Consider the following 16,644-nt stretch of genomic DNA (forward strand, 5'->3'; position numbering starts at 1 on the left):
ACATCTGCAGTGCTGCTGGCTACTCGCAGCTGTTTGCTCTCATGGGACCGTTGGCTTCAGGGCTGGAACCCGAGCCACCCGCAGGCACAGCCTGGGCTCGGCCTGTTGAACAGTTTTCCCAGACAACAGGAATGTTTATTTTTTGTTGTTGTCTGTGTTTTGGGGCCACACCCTGCAGTGCTCAGGGGTTACTCTTGGTACCCCCTGGGTACCATATGGGAGGCCTGGGATGGGCAAGCGTCCCACATGCTGTACTGTCGTTCCGACTCCAGCAGGACCGTTTCTTTTATTTATTTATTTAGTGAATCACCGTGGGGTACACTTACAGACTTTGAAACTTCCGTGCTTGCATTTCAGTCATACACTGGTTGAGTACCCATCCCTCCACCAGTGCCCATTTTCTAGCACCAGTGGTCCCAGTATCCCTCCCCCCACCCCGCCTCTGTGGTAGGGCATTCCCTTTTGCTCTCTCTCCTTTTGGGTGTTGTGGTTTGCAATAGAGGTATTAAGTGGCCATCGTGTTTCGTCTATATTCTGCTTTGAGGGTGCGTCTCCCATCCCGAGCGGATCCTCCTAGCACCCTTTACTTGGTGGTCCCTTCTCTAACTGAGTTGCCTTTTCCCCCAGCATGTGAGCTTCTAAACAGTGGAGTGATCTTCCCAGTACTTATCTTTAATAATCTTGGGTGTTAGTCTCTCATTCCAATAGGACCATTTCTGAAAATACTACAGTCTCTGATAAAAAAAAAATTCTTTTCTTTTCTTTTTTTTTTTTAAAAAAAAAGGAAAAAAGAACTCCTGTTATCTGGGGAGTCTACTGAACACGCCGAGCACATACTTTGCAGGACAGGAATCTCAGCCAATTGAGTACTCTCTGGCCCAAGACATTGGGGCAGGGGGGTGGGGGGGTGGGGCCAAACCCTTCAGTGCTAAGGAGAACTGGACGTGATGCCGGGGGTTCACATTTGGGTTGGTCACTTGCATGGCAAACTGAATCCCGGTACAATCTCTCTGGCCCATGAAATTTTTATTTTTAAGCTCAGGGATATTAAATAAGTTAGGAGTTGGGGCTGGAGTGATAGTACAGTGGGTCGGGCACTTGCCTTGCTCATGGCTGACCCAGGTTCAATCCCTGGCATCCCATCTGCTCTCCCGAGCACTGCCAGGAGTAATTCTTATGAGTGCAGAGCCAAAAGTAACCTCCCGAGCATTATCGGGTGTAGCCCAAAAATAAACTTTTTTTTTTTTTAAAGTTATAGGAGAACATGTTCTCCTAGTTTGAATCTGGGACTTAATATGTGAGAGGCTTGTCCCTAACCTAAATTCAGACTGTGTCTTTTTACTCTTGGGTAGAGAAATGACCTGTTTGTGATAGCAGAGAGGTTGGGAGATGCAGGCGCTCAAGAGTCGTAGTGGCGCCAGGGAGCTCAGCACGCTGGCCTCTTCTCAGCTCTAGGTCGCTGGCCCTGGCCGCCTAGGGAGAAGGGAGCCCTTGAAAGGGACCGCACAACATGGGATGTGTGCAAAGTGTAACGTAAACCCCCCTGCCTGGGAACTGTCAGGTTGGTGAAGGTGGAGACGGAGACGCTCCCCTCAGCCACCCTCCCCCCCGCCCCCAATTCCCAAACCCCAACATGCTTGACCCACAGAAGCCAGAGATTCCCTTACCACTGACCTAGAGTGGGGTCAGCTGGAAGTAGATGTGCCCCTGGGGGGTGGTGAGTTCTGGATTTCCCCGGGTAGGCCTCTTAGAGGCCACGTTCTCGTGCCCTCTCTTTCCCGTTGCTTTGGTTCGGATGCCGCTTTCAGACAGAAGACTCTGCTTGTGGCCCTCTGGCCCCATTGAACTTGCTTTTGGCTGAGTCCCACAGAAGTCACACACCGAGACATGCCCACATGCCCTGCCCCAGAATGCCCCATTGTAGATGTGCTAGGAATTTGGAGAAGTCAGGCAGGTCCCCCTGGTTCTGGATTTTAAAGACAGTGGAAAGATGGGAAAATAAAATAGTGATTTGTTTTGGTTACATTGTTGAATGATTGAATTTTACTTTTTTTCTTTTATTAATGTACTTGGCTAGAAATTTTGAAGTTCCCTAAGTTGCCCTCTGTCTACGTCCTAGTCTGAACAACATTTCCTAGACTGACTTGTGAAATGCCTTTTGAAAAGGAGCATAACTTCTTTGCAATTATTTTAATGTTCTATGTGCTGTCCCTAAAATAATTCATAGCCACTGTTAAGCACGTATGACTAGCTATGAAATATGAAAAATTGAAATCTGGAAAAACTGAATTAAAATTTGTTGGTTTTAATTTTTAATCTTTAAATGGCCACATATCTAGAGTTTAATTGTTCTATTTTTAATTTTTTTATTTTATAAGGTAGCTCACAGTATTTGATTACATTTAATATTTAAACACCAATCCCACCACCATTACACCTTCCCACCACCAAATTTGGGGTGTTTCCATCCCAAGTCCCAATCCCTGTCCCAAAGCACAACCTAAGTAATATATTTTGTATCATCTATTATAGAAAGCCGCTAATAATGCTACAAAAAAGTATCCATAGAAAAGACAGTGTGAAAATTGTTCTATTTTGTCAGGGGCCTTTAAGACATTCTTTAGAATGTCACTAACAGGTTGTTAAAGTTTGGGTGATGGGAGCTTTTGTATATATATCTGAAACGATGTATATATGCATTTGTATATGTGTATTTCCCTCTGTGATTTGTGGCGTACTATTTGAACCCCATCAAGTGTGGTGTGGTATTTGTAGAGAATGGGTAGGGAGTGTCTTATGATGATGTGTCCGCATGGTATGGAATTGTTTTGATGTGGCCCTAAGACTTGTTTGCCATGTTGCAAATTTGTTAATGCAAGTCTATAAAGCTTGTGTTTATGAATCAAGATCTGAAAAAAATAATTTAACAATTACTGTGTACTTGTTATATAAACTGTCCTCCCATTGTTCATTGATTTGCTCAAGCGGGCCCAGTAACGTCTCCATTTTGCGACTTGTTGTTACTGTGTTTGGCATGTCCAGTATGTCACGGGTAGCTTGCCAGGCTTTGCTGCGCGGGCGAGATACTCTCGGCAGCTTGCCGGACTCTCCGAGAGGGGCAGAGGAATTGAACCCGGCTCGGCCGGGCTGGCTACACGCAGGATGGCCGAGTGGTGTGAGGCGCCAGACTCAAGTTCCTACTTGTTATATAACAGATGCTATATTTGCCAAAGAAGTGATTTATATAATAAATTGTTTACTGAGACTTTATTGTGAATTCCAAAGTACTCCAAGAGCTTATCATGTTCTCATCAGATTCTCATTTTCCTTTTCTCATGAGAGACTTGTTGTGAAAGTTTGGTTACTTTTGAAAAGTCTGAATAATGTGCTGCCTTAAAGAAAGTTTGTTTTCCTTGAAAGGGAAACCTGTGCTTTTTAACGGACAATTTATTTTCCGGTAAACTCTTGAAGTTTTGCCAAGAAGGGAAACACACCCGTTTACCCACAAACATAAGTGTTAATATTATGTACTATTTCGTTCCTTTGTGTGTGCAAAGACTTCTAAGTACTAGTGTCGAGCAGTGCCATTCATTACTTTTATTGTTCCTTCACAGAGAAGGACGAATGTCATCATGTCTGGAGTCAAGCGAACAATCAAAGAGACAGACCCTGATTATGAGGACATATCCGTGGACCTTCCGAACAAGCGGCACAAGGCCATCGAGAATTCAGGTAGAACCTCACCTGTCTTAGGAAATCATGCACTACTGTGTCCACAAGCAGCTCTGTGTAAGGGGCACGAAAATGCCATGCCTTTCTGTTGTGTACAGTCTGCTGGGTCTGTGACGGGGCTGTGCTCTGCGCCTCGTTGAACGTCCATCCACCATGTGTGGCACCAGAGGCCGAGCCTTGCGTGGACAGTAAAAGTGTCCCGGTGAGACAGACCCCAGGTTCAGCCCTCATTGGTTTGTCCTGAGTAGTGGCAGAGCCTGGTGCCCGCTGCAGTGTGGGATCATGTGTGAAGATGACAGGTGGGGCAAGATGAAAGCTTTAGCCTCTAATAGTCATCTGTTACTTTAATGTGGATCATTGGGGGTGGGGGGGGGCGGTCACCAGGCTTGTAGTTTCATGACCTCAGGATGAGGTTTCAAGTTCTTAAAATGCTACTTAATTGCGTTAATTAGATGTTTCACACAGTTCTCAGACATGGTGAGTTTCTTGAAGGTGGTCTATGAATCATGAAAATTGGGGAAACATTGATTCTTTTAACCACAGGACTTTCAGCAGCTGGTGGTTAAGGCTCAGAGGCGTTCAGTTGTTCAGTTACGTGCCCACGGGGACAGAGGGCACATGCCTTGGGGTCAGCTCTGGTTCCGTCCCCAGCGCCTCTGTGGGGAGCAGCCACTCAGTATGCAGCCACCCAGTACCGAGCCAGGAGTCACCCTAAGCACTGCAGGGTGTGGCTCCGAGCTCCCCACCCCACCCCCACGCCCCAGGGAGTGAATGCATTGCAAGTACAGATCAGTGATCAAAATAAGGACATTTCAGCGTTTGTACTTTGTAATCTGTCATCCATACTCCAGTTTTACCGGTTGTTCCTGTGTCGATTTTTATGGCTCTTTCCCCCTTTCTTAAGCTGTGAGCCGGGCGAGATCCCAGGGGACATGCAGTTGTCGCTGCTCTTCGGTCTCTTTCTTGTTTGTGTATGTGTTTGTCTGTTGGGGTGCGGGGGCCCACCCAGCAGTGCTCGGGACTCCTGGCTCTTGCTCAGGGGCCACACCTGCCAGTGCTTGGGGGCGTCTGGTGCCAGGATTCAAACCAGTGCTGTGGTAGCAGCCCCATGCAAGACTAGTGCCAACCTCTGTGTTGTCTCTCCAGCCCCTCTCTGTTCTACTTTAATCGCCTTGATCTTTGATTACTTTATTTAAAGGGGGGGGCATGGCTGGAGAGCTAGTACAGCCGATAGGGTGCTTGCCTTGGCATGTGACTGACCTGGGTTCGACCCCTGGCATCTCATATGGTCCTCCAAAACACAAAGAGTGATTCCTGAGTGCGAGCCAGGAGTAACCCCTGAGCGTTGCCTGCTGTGGCTCCCCAAACGAAAACAAACAAAAAAATTTGGGGGCATACCCTGCAGTGTTGGAGGTTCCACCTTACTGTGCTCAGGGGATTATTGTATGGTGCTGGGGATCCAACCTGGGCTTTCTGTAGGGCAGACAAGCATTCCAGCCATCGAACTCTCTCCCTAAGCCCCGTTTCCTTTTTGTGTCTTTGGAGGGGACACTACCCTGCACTGTTGAGGGGTTCCACACGTCCCCATGCTGAGGGCTTGCTCTCTTGGAGGTGCCAGTGATGGAACCGGGGCCTTCTGCATGCAGAGCATTTGTCTAGGCCATTGAGATGTCTCTGTGACCCCTCCTTGACCTTTCTTTGTCTTTCATCACCTCAATATTTCAGTAGCACGCCAGTTATTTTACAGACTCCCCTGGAGTTTAGGTCCGCCTGATGTTCCCAGTGATGAGACTCCGCATTTTCCCCCCCAGGAATGACAGGATATTGCGGTCTTCTCAAATACCAGAAAACACTTGAAATCGATTTGCCGCATTATTAGTGAAGTGAGCTTTTACCCGAGGGTAGTTGATGATAGCTAAGTTTCTCCGTTTACATGCTGCTCCCTGAGTTTTCTTCTTTGCTGTCATTGACTCAAGACAGCCACTCATTAATTAGGCCTTGTATTAAAGATAATACATAAAAAAATGTTCTTTGTGTAGCTCGAGATGCTGCTGTCCAAAAGATTGAGACTATTATCAAGGAACAGTTTGCACTTGAAATGAAGAATAAAGAACATGAAATTGAAGTCATTGATCAGGTATAATGATTTTATTTTTTTGGGTTTGTTTTGTTTTTGGGCCACACCTGGCAGTGCTCAGGACTTAACTCCTGGCCAGCTTGGGGGACCAAATGGGGTGCTGGGGATTGGCTACATGCAAGGCAAGCGCCCTTCCCGCTCTACTATCACTCTGGCCCCAATCATAATTTACCATCACGCCTTTGTGTGTGTGTGTGTGTGTGTGTGTGTGTGTGTGTTGTGTTGTGTGTGTGTGTGCGCGCACACGCACGCGCTCATGCACCTCTCCATTTTTAGATATGAAGCAAAAGACTATTTCCCCCTTTAAGTGAAATTGCAGAAAAAGGAGGAAGGGGGGAGCTGTATCTTTCACCTAAAATTTCATCTCAGGAAAAAAAAAATCTTTTTTTGCTGTTGTGTTCAATCTCTTTGTGACTATTTCTCATAGAACATGTATATCTGTTGGAAAAGGTACCTTTCTACATATTTTTGCCAATCTGATCTGAGATATTGGTTTTTATTTGTTCTGGTTTAGGGCCTTCATCCATTAGTGCTCAGGGGCTATTCCCAGCTCTGTGCTCCTAGTACCCTCCCAGAGATGCTCTTGAGACAGTTTTAGGTGGTGCTGGAGATCCAGTTGGGCCCCTGCATGCAGCATGGCCTGGCCTATTGATCTACATCTCTCCGACCCCCTCCTAGAATTTTTTTCTTCCCAGTAGTGCTCCTACTGTGCATCAGTGCTGTGGAGCGAGCCAGGCGTGGCTGCATTAAAGGCCAGTGCCATAAGCTCTGTACTGTCTCTCGAGCCCAGTTTTTATGTGTCTTCTTCTGCTTATTTGAGAAGTTGAAATCTGTTTGTCACTTGCATTTCTTTTTTTTTTTTTTGTGGGTTGTATGTTCCCCCTTTGTTAAAAATTTTTATTTTTAACAACGAGTAAATATTTGTTTTTAGCGGCTGATTGAGGCAAGAAGGATGATGGATAAACTTCGTGCCTGCATTGTTGCAAACTACTATGCTTCTGCTGGGCTTCTAAAAGTTTCTGAGGTAAGTTTTTCTTGCACATTCACTTCTGGGGTCACTCGTACATGTCGGGGGGTGGGGGGAGATGAATGTTGGGTAAACTTAACTGTGTGCAGCCGTATCTTTCCATGTTACTTTCTTATATTGCCCATAAGCCCAAGTAGTCTTTCCCCTTTTTGGTGAGAGGAGGCAGGGTTCTCGCCCAGCTAGGCTCAGAGGTTACTCCTGGTGGTGCTCAGGGAACCATAATGTGGTGTAGGGGATTGAGCCCATGTCAGCCACTTGCACGGCAGCTCCTTAACTGCTGTACTATCTCTTTGACTCAAATAATACAGTACATTTTTATTTTACTTAACTTGGATGGGGTGCTTATTGTGCTGCAACCAGCTAAGCAGAGCACTTAATCCTGGCAGTGTTTGGGAACCATGAGCAGTGCCAGGGACTGAACCAGAGTTGGCCATGTGCCAGGCAAGAAATTTAACCACTATACTGCCTCTCTAGCCCCACTTTTTTCCTCTTTGATTAGTCCTCCAGTCAGTTGTTCGCTCTATAGCTCAGCCTTGCAGATGTAAAGATAAGGGTGAGCCCCTGTTCTCATTTGTCCTATTCCTCTTCATTTGATTGCAGTTGGCTCTGAATTCATTCATTTCCCAGTTGCTTTCCCTCTGCCCTTTCCTTTTAGAGACAGGTATGGAAGTATCCAATGTTTACAGCCTTCTTAGTGAATTTTCATTTGCACGGTGTTTTTTGGCCAGGTAAACAGCGAAAGAGCCTGGGAGGTTCCTTGTTCCTTGGGCCAGGCAGCTTTGCTGAGGCTGGGACCCACGTATGTTCCTGACAGAATCCTGAAGCCCACTTTGTGGATACGCTTGTGAATGTTGATGGTGTTTTGCCCCCCCCCCCCCCCCCCCCCCCCCCCCCCCGCTGACGGCAGAACTTTCTTTATCTCACCGTCCTTCTTAGCAGGATCCATTCTCTGGGCCCTAAGATGAGGAAAGATAAAAGCTACACATGTATTTAGCCTGAAAAAATTCAAATACAGAGACAAGGTTATTGTAATCTCATTTCATCTAGAGTGGTCCTCGTCTGTCTGGCCCGGCCCGGCCCCCGGTAATGTTGACTTACTTGAGGAGATTGAGGCTTCATCTTGTAGACTCTTCCTCATTATCGTTTTCTGTATTTGCTTAGGCAATCCTTCCTTCCCTCTATTTTCCTACAAACTGCTGGTTGGGCCTAGAAATATGATTAGATTGTTTGTCTTTCTAAGAGTCCCACATGTGCAAAGCATCTGCCCCGTCTTTCATGTTGTCTCCCCAGACTGTGAGATGTAATTTTAAGTTGTCTCCTATTTGCCGTGTTACTGTTTATCTGTATCTTCCATTTTACCTGCAGAAGGTTTTACATCTTTAGATGTTGGTGTTATGACTGTATATTCAGTGCTCTGTAACTTTTCCTTGGAGTGCTGACAATGTCAAGGAGTTCAGACTTCATTTTATGAGTGAGGTTAGTTGAAGGATTTAAGCAAGATCCTAAAATAGACAATGATTTGGGAAGGATCAAACATGTGTTTTCTCCTTTGGGTGGATATGATTCAGAGTTTGTTGTGCTTGCTTTCATTTCTGCAGGGATCAAAGACCTATGACACAATGGTTTTTAATCATCCTGCTATCAAGAAGTTTTTGGAATCCCCATCTAGGTCATCATCTCCAGCCAATCAGAGATCAGAAACTCCGTCTGCCAATCACTCAGAAAGCGATTCTCTGTCTCAGCACAATGACTTCTTATCTGACAAAGACAACAGCAGCAGTTTGGATATTGAAGAAAGACTCTCCAACAACATGGAGCAGAGATCCAGCCGAAACCCTGGAAGGGTATAGTTGACTGGGAGGGAGGGAGCCAAAGAGGCAGGGAAATCCGCATTACAGCGTGCACACACTATTTCCTGTAGCCTCCATAGGAACCCTAGAAAATAAGTTATCATTTGTATTCAGAAATGAGGAAACTGAGTCTCCACGAAGTGAAAGCTTTGTTTGTCCGAAAGTACTAGGATTAAGAATTAGAAGTAGGACTTTCTAATTCCAGCTTCCCGTAATTGGCACCAGCCCTCGGTGCCATTCATGTAGATCTGAATGAAACCCGCAGGAGTTGGCAGAGCTGCGAGCTGGCCAAGCTCTGGCCTCACTCATGTTTGTTCTTTGAAGAGCAATGGTTCTCCAGTTTACTCTGGAACTTACAAGATGCTGTAATAACTGCTGGAAATTTGGCTAGTAGTAAGTAGGACTGAAAACCATCTGTTGCTTGCTCTGCCAATTTGATTTTCAAGTTTTCATTGCAAGTGGTTTGGATTTCTTGGGAATCCTTATGGGATTAGACTGATGGTTTTGCTGAGCCCAGTGTTCTGACGAAGGAGCTTTCCAGGTTGGTTTCCACATTTAGGGATATGATTTTTTCCCTGATTTTTAAAAGTATAGAATGACTCTGGTTATAAATGTTTGTTGAAAATTGTAGGATATGAAAAACATAAAGAACATAAAGGTATGTTTTTATAGCTATACCTGCCTATTACAAAAACAGAAAAACATAAAGAACAGAAACAGAAAAACTATGATTGCCACAATCATAGTGCCAACATCAGACCTCTTGTTTTTTTGTTTTGTTTTGCTGCTTTTTGGTGTCTGAACCATACCTGGTATACAAGGGTTACTCCTGGTTCAGTGCTTGGAAATCACTTCCAGTGGTGGTGGGAGAACCATGTGGATTGTTGTGATATCAGGGCTAAAATCTGGGTCTTCCGCATGGGTTGCATGTCCTTCAGCCTGTTGAACTCATCTTCAGCCCTGTTTGTGTGTTTGGGTTTTTCAGTGCCCACATACTCCTCGATCCGTGCTTAGGGATCACTCTTGGCAGGCTCTGGGGACCATAAGGGATGCTGGGGATTGAACCTACATTGGCTGCGTACAAGGCATTGGCTGCGTGGCTGCGTACAAGGCATTGGCTGCGTGCCCTACCTGCTGTACTCCAGCCCCAGTTTATTTATTTGTTTTTTAGGAAAGCAGTTTGTCATTAGTGGTAAGATTTAGAAACTTACCCGCTCTTACATAGTATACACGCTCATTTTATGTCACAAATGGTGCTAGTTATGTACCAAGCACTACTCTAAGAGTTTTTCAGAGCGACAGCACGTATCAGCGGATAGGTATAATAATCGTACTGACTTAAATAGGTGAAGAAATAGTTGCCCATTTGGGATACAGTGTACATCTACATGGGAAAAGCAAGATATGAGCCATGATACTCTGTCTTAATAATAAAAATTTAAATTAGCTATTGTGATTGTATTACTTCTCATTGGGAAATTTTTATTAGTATAGAAGAGAATAAAGGGGGCTGTTAACTACCTCCTACAAGTTACACACTCACACTTCTAGTGTACAACTTTGATATAAAAATGAGTAAAAAATACTTGCATTCGAGAGGTGCACAGAGTCATGAATTGGGTAATAAAACCAAAGGGGAAGAAAATAGGATTATTTTACTTTTTACCTTGAATGATTTTTGTGGTTTCTCATGACTGGGCATTTTCCAAATTGAAAATGAAAATTGATGACGATGATGATGATTTCTTTCAGGACCCTTCTAGTATTCCTGGCTCCCATAAGACAGAGCAGCGAAATGCTGATCTCACAGGAGATGAGACTTCACGACTTTTTATAAAGAAAACAATAGTAGTGGGCAATGTGTCCAAGTGAGTACCCTGTTGAATTGTCTCATTTTCAGCCAACCATTTATGTTCATACTCTGGCATATATTCTTACTAAGCTTGTGAATATTTCCATTAAAATTCTAGTGGGAGGGGGTGCGGATCTGCCTTGTAGCACTGGTCCTACGTGTGTGAAAGCCCTGGTGCAATTGCCGGCATCACCAGGAAATTAAGTAAAGTCCTAATGGACTGCATGAAATTTCAGACTAGTTTCTATGTTGAAAAGAGCAGCAGAGGCAGAAATGGATAAGTACCAGGTTAGGTAACTCCGTTACTGTGGAAAACACAGTGAAAACATAGATAAATGTACAGGAGGCCATGGTCATATTTTCCATCAGAATGCAGTAAGGGTGCTACCTCATGAAATAAAGCGACAGCCTGCGGATGGGAAGGCCAGAGATGCTGCTTTTGTCACGGTTGGGACTTCAGGGACTGTGAACCTGAGTCATCCTCGTGCGAGGCCAGGGCCTTATCTCCTCTTCTCTCCACTAGGTCTCTGGCTTCTAGAGGTTCTTTAGCCCACAAATAAATGATGCCAGTTTACTTCCACATGTATAGACTGGTTGGGAAAAACAAGATTTTTATTTATTTGTTTATTCTTCTATTGCATGCGAGTTGGAAAGCAAAAATATATGTGCGTGCGTGGTGTGTGTGTGTGTGTGTGTGTGTGTGTGTGTGTGTGTGTTGCTGGAAATCAAATCCAGCGTCTCACACAAACACAGGCTATACCACGAAGCTTCATTCCCTGTGTGTGTGTGTGTCTGTGTGTCTGACTGACTGTGTTGCTGGGGATCAAACCCAGGGTCTCACAGAAACACAGGCTGTACCACAGAGCTACATTCCCAGCGCTGAAAGCAAAGCAAGCTTAATCCTTGGATCTTAACCCCTTTACTTACCTCCTTGCTACTCCTTATGCTAACGACACATTGTAGGAATGAGAAAAGGGCTAACTACAAAGACTGTGGTTAAGCCAGACAGCTATTATTAATATTGCTGGGATTTCCATCTTGTTCCCTTTAATTGTCTTGAAGAGTAATTGACACAACAAGAAGATGTTTAAAGTAAATCTGATAATTGCTGTGTGAAAATACTCTTCCCCGCTAGTTCATTAACACGTGTCACATCAGTATTCTGTGAGGACATTGAACATTTCTCAGTAAGGATCAGTTAGGTGACAGTGTTCTTGCTGTAGTCACCATACCATGATTTTGTTTTCCTTTGCGGGGGGACCTCCCCAGTGGTACTTGGGACCACCAGGGCTGCACTCTGTTTCACAGGCCCGCCGAGGCCTTGCTCGCAGCTGAGAAAGTGGAAGCTTGCTTGCTAACCTCCCTGCTCCTTAGCAACTGCTTCTCTCTTCTTTTCCTCTGAACTTGATCTTTTTGTTTCAATTTCACAGATACGTGATGCTGTTTTTAGGATTGGTCTTATTTCATTCTTTCACGAGAATATTCGGACACACACACTCACATGCTCACACGGGATCTGTTATGCGGAGGGACCCACACCAGAGTTGGGTGCTTTGCCCGCACTTTAACCCCTTTATCTACCTCCTTGCCCTCCCACCTTTTTTTTTTTCAAATCATTCAACCTTTGTCTACATGGAGGTCGTTTCCATATCTGGGTTATTGTGAAGTTGCATTGAATGTGGGAGTGCAGCTGATTTTTCGAAGTCCTTTTTTTCCTTTTAATTTGAGTGTATTCGCATAAAATAGGCTGTTCTTTGCTCTTTCATGGCGCCATCTTCAGTTTCTCCTCCTCATGACTGCGCGACTTACATTGCCACCAAGAGTATGAGCACAAGGGTTTCATTTTCTCCATAGCTGTGCAAACACTTGTTATCGCTTGTATTTTAAGTGGTAGCGACTCTGATAGGTATGAGGCAATCACGCATTTGGTTTTGATGTGCATTTTCCTGATGATTAGTGATGGTAAGTTCGTTTCAAGTTTCCATTCAAGAAACCATTTCGAGTTTCCCTTTGGAAAAAACGATTTAAGTATTGAGTTTTCTGCCCATCTTCTAATCAAATTTATCATTTTTATTGTTTTTTTGTTTGTTTGTTTGCTTGGTTGGTTGGTTTTTGGTTCATATTTGGTGATGCTCAGGGCTTGCTCCTGGCTCTAGCCCTATGCTCAGGGCTCACTTCTGGAGGCTTGGAAAACCACATGGGGTGTGGGGGAGATTAAACTTGGGCTGCCTCCTCTTTTTTAATTTTTTTTACGTTTTGTGATTTTTTAAAAATATTTTTCCTATTTTTTTTAAAGCACCATGGTTTACAAAGTTATTCATAATTGAGCTTTAGACATAAAATGTTCCAGCACAACTCCCAGCAACATTGTCATCTTCCCTCCAACAGTGTTTCCAGGTTCCTTCCCTGCCCCCTCTGCCTATCCACATCCTGCCCTCCTGACAGGCATCTGTTTTTTTGTTGTTAAAGTTTGGGTATCATGATTTCAGTGCCATTGACTCTCTGGTTTGCATTCATATCTCTGTCATTTCTAACATCACTTACATACCTGAAGTCCCTTAATTCCTGCCCCCCATTGTTCTCTCCTGTTTCTTCTCACCCACCCTCACCCTTGCTGCCTTTCGTTCTACTTGGTATACTCCAGGGTCAAGGCTGATTCCCTTTTAAACATTGCAGTCCCTCATCCAGTTATTCAAAATACCACACATATAAGTAATATCGTTCAGTATTTATCCTCCTTCTGACTTACTTCATTTAACATGATATCTTCCAGTTCAATCCATGATGCATCAAAGTGCTTGATTCCATCATTCCGTACAGTTGTGTAGAATTCTGTTGTGTACATATACCATTATGATCCACTTAAATGTCCTTCAACATCTAGGTTGATTCAAAATCTCAGCTATTGTACTGAGTGCTGCTCTGAATAATAGTACGCATATACCCTTTGAATGAAGATTTTTCTCTTCTTCCTTGGGGTAGATACCACAAATGGAATTCCTGTGTCAGATGGGATCTCAATTTTAAGAACCTTACATATTTTTTTCCATAGGAATTGAATCAGACGACATTCCCTCCAGCAGTGAATGAAGAGTTCCTTTTTGCCACATTCCCACCAACATAGATTGTTCCCAGAATTTTTCATATGTGCCATTTTCACTGGTCTAAGATGATAGCTCACTGTCTTCTTGATTGGAATTTCCCTAATGATAAGTAATGATGAGAATTTTTTTCATGTGCCTGTTTGCTGGGCTGCCTCTTGTGCAAGCTAACTTGCTAGACTCTTTCTCCGGCCTCTGTTTATTGGTCAGACTCTGATTTGCAAATGTTTTCTCCCATTTTGTAGATTGCTTTTTTATTTTGTTGTCATGGAAGCTTTTTGGTTTGATGAGGGCCGTTTGTTAATTTTTGCTTTTATTGCTTCTGCGTCAACTAAAAAAAAAAAATCACTGCCAAGACTGAGGTGAAGGAGCTTTCCCACCTGTGCTTTCTTCTAAGAGTTTGATGGCTGTAACGTAGACTCTTTCACTTATTTTGAGTCGATTTTTGTGTATGATGTCCATTGGAGTCCAGTTTTATTTATCTTTGGGAGTTTGAGGTCATGCCTGACAGCTCAGGATTCCCACCCAAAAGTGCTCAGGAGCCCTCTTGATGCAGGGATCAGACATGGGGTGCTCTCATGCGAAGCCAGTGCTCCATCCCTTTGAGCTGTTTTCCAAGTCCCCAGTTTCATTCTTTTTTATGTGTTCAATTTTCCCAGTACCATTTATTGAAGATAATAGACTTTCTCCCTGAAAAAGTGTCCTAGCTCTTTTTTGGAATAAGTTAATTGACCATATCCACGTAGGTTTATTTCTGTACTTCCTGTTCTGTTCCTTGGCAAAATTGTTTTATTTGTAGGCCAGTTCCATCCTGGTTTTTTATTGCTGTCGTTTGTAATACAGTTTGAAATCAGGAAATGTGTTGCCTCCAACTTAGTTATTAAGATTGTTTTGAATATTCAGTGTCTTTGGGGGCCTCATACCCATTTCAGTGATTGATTGTTTTACTTCTGTGAAGAACTGCTATTGGGATTTTGGTTTTATTGTTGTCATTAACTTTGCAGGGAATCAAACCCACACGCAGGGCACAAACACCCACCCTCCCACTGAGACATATCCTGACTGTTGTGGGAATTTGGATCGAGCTTATGTTGCATCTCTAGGTGCCTTTCGGGCTGTGAGGTTATCTTAACTGTGTTGATTGATTCTCCTGGCCCATAAGCACAGGGTAATTTACACTTATTTCTTAGTTTTCACTGCACAGATTTTCCACCTTGATTATGTATTCCTAAGAGGTTCTGTGTTTTGTTTTGCGGTGCTGGGGATCAAGATTTTTTTTTTCCTCTCTTCCAGGTACATACCTCCTGATAAGAGAGAAGAAAATGACCAGTCAACTCATAAGTGGATGGTATATGTTCGAGGATCTCGTAGAGAACCCAGCATCAATCATTTTGTCAAGAAAGTTTGGTTCTTCCTTCATCCCAGCTATAAACCAAATGACCTCGTGGAAGTTAGGTAAGCACACCTGAATTATTTAACCTCAGAAGCTCAGAATTATGAAAATGGAGGAAGAGTGATTTGATTTTTGAATCCTTCCTTTAAAATCCTGTGTTGTTATTAATGAACTCAGCTGTGGCTTCGAAGGAGTTGGGGCAGCAGATAGGGAATTTGTCTTGTCTGCAGTGTCCTGGATTCTATCCCTAGAACTCTATTGTGGTCCCCTGAGTATGCCAAGAATGATCCCTGAGTACAGAGCCAGAAGTGAACCCTGAGCACCACCAGGTGTGCCCTGCACCCCCCCCCCAAATATTTTAAAGTTAAAAAAAAGTTTATTTTGTTTTGTTTTATGATATGAGGCTCTAAAGATTGAAATAGGAAATTAGAACTACAGGAATAATGTGGGGAATTTTTGTGATCTCTTTCTGAAATAGCCTCTATATTTTTCCTACATTTGCTTCCAGTTTTAGTAGCGTTTTTGTTAATTTCTCCTGGCTCTGCACTCAAGAATCGCTTCGGGGGGTGCTCAGGGGACCATATGGGGTGCCAGGGATTGAACCTGTGTCAACCCCATGCAAGTCAAGTGCCTTACCCTCCACACTATTGCTCTGGCTTTCCCAATTGCTTTCCTGTCTCTAGAGAAAACCACTTCCAGAGTACCCTGTTTTCCTTTGACACTCCATGTGCATGGGGCCTTGGTGCAGGTATTTTTCTTGCCTACAACTGTGGCTTTCAGAGCACCTTTCCTTGCGTCAGCTCTCTAAGCTTCAGACCGCTGCTGCTTCTCCTTATAGGCACACCAGTTTCCCTATCGCTGGAAACAGCTTTAACACCTAATTTCTGAAACTTCTCAGTCAGTACTCTTGCCTTCATTCTTAAAAACTCTGGCACACATAAAGACAATTTATCCAGAACCCTAATCTCCCTGTACATTCTTTTTGTTTTTATTTTTGGGTCACACCCAGCTCATGCCTGGGTCTGCACTCAGGGATAACTCCTGTTGGATCTCAGGGGCCATATGGGGATTGAACCAGTTGGACGCATACAAGGCAAACCACTTGCCTGCTGTACTAGTTCTCCGTTCATTTATTTCCTTTTTTGGGTCACACCCGGGAATTGCACAGGGGTTACTTCTGGCTCTGCACTTAGGAATTAATCCTGGCAGTGCTCGGGGGACCATATGGGATGCTGGGAATCGAACTCGGGTCGGCCGCGTGCAAGGCAAACGCCCTACCCGCTGTGCTATCACTCCAGCCCCTCCTCATGTAAATCTTGACGTCAGTTACGAGAGATCATAGAACTCAAGCTGCGAAAGGAGAGAAGGAAGTAAACATGAGAACAGTGTTGAGTAATAGAAACTCATGTAATCAAGAAATGCAAATCCTGCTGGGGTTGTAGACCAGCTGGATCAGGGATGGGGCTGGAATACTTGAAATTGAGATTTAAATTTAAAAAAAAAACACTTTCCTCTTCTGTTCCCTCACTTCTGCTGTTGTCCTGATCTGCAG

At 44.0% G+C, this 16,644-nt stretch overlaps 1 protein-coding gene across 9 annotated transcripts in view; it reads left to right on the forward strand.

Annotated features, from left to right (window-relative positions):
• The window catches only part of YEATS2 (YEATS domain containing 2), a 93,814-nt gene that overhangs the window by 18,183 nt on the left and 58,987 nt on the right, over positions 1-16,644 (forward strand). For all 9 annotated transcript variants that reach the window (XM_056121945.1, XM_056121947.1, XM_056121949.1 and 6 more), the window contains exons 2-7: positions 3,615-3,732; positions 5,772-5,869; positions 6,801-6,893; positions 8,495-8,740; positions 10,499-10,614; positions 14,993-15,154. In XM_056121945.1, coding sequence (XP_055977920.1) covers positions 3,633-3,732; positions 5,772-5,869; positions 6,801-6,893; positions 8,495-8,740; positions 10,499-10,614; positions 14,993-15,154 — 815 coding nt within the window. In that variant the 5' untranslated portion in view covers positions 3,615-3,632. The remainder of the gene's footprint in view (positions 1-3,614; positions 3,733-5,771; positions 5,870-6,800; positions 6,894-8,494; positions 8,741-10,498; positions 10,615-14,992; positions 15,155-16,644) is intronic.

Source organism: Sorex fumeus, unplaced genomic scaffold, assembly GCF_029834395.1.
Source record: "Sorex fumeus unplaced genomic scaffold, SorFum_2.1 ptg000044l, whole genome shotgun sequence".
Lineage (NCBI taxonomy): Eukaryota > Metazoa > Chordata > Mammalia > Eulipotyphla > Soricidae > Sorex > Sorex fumeus.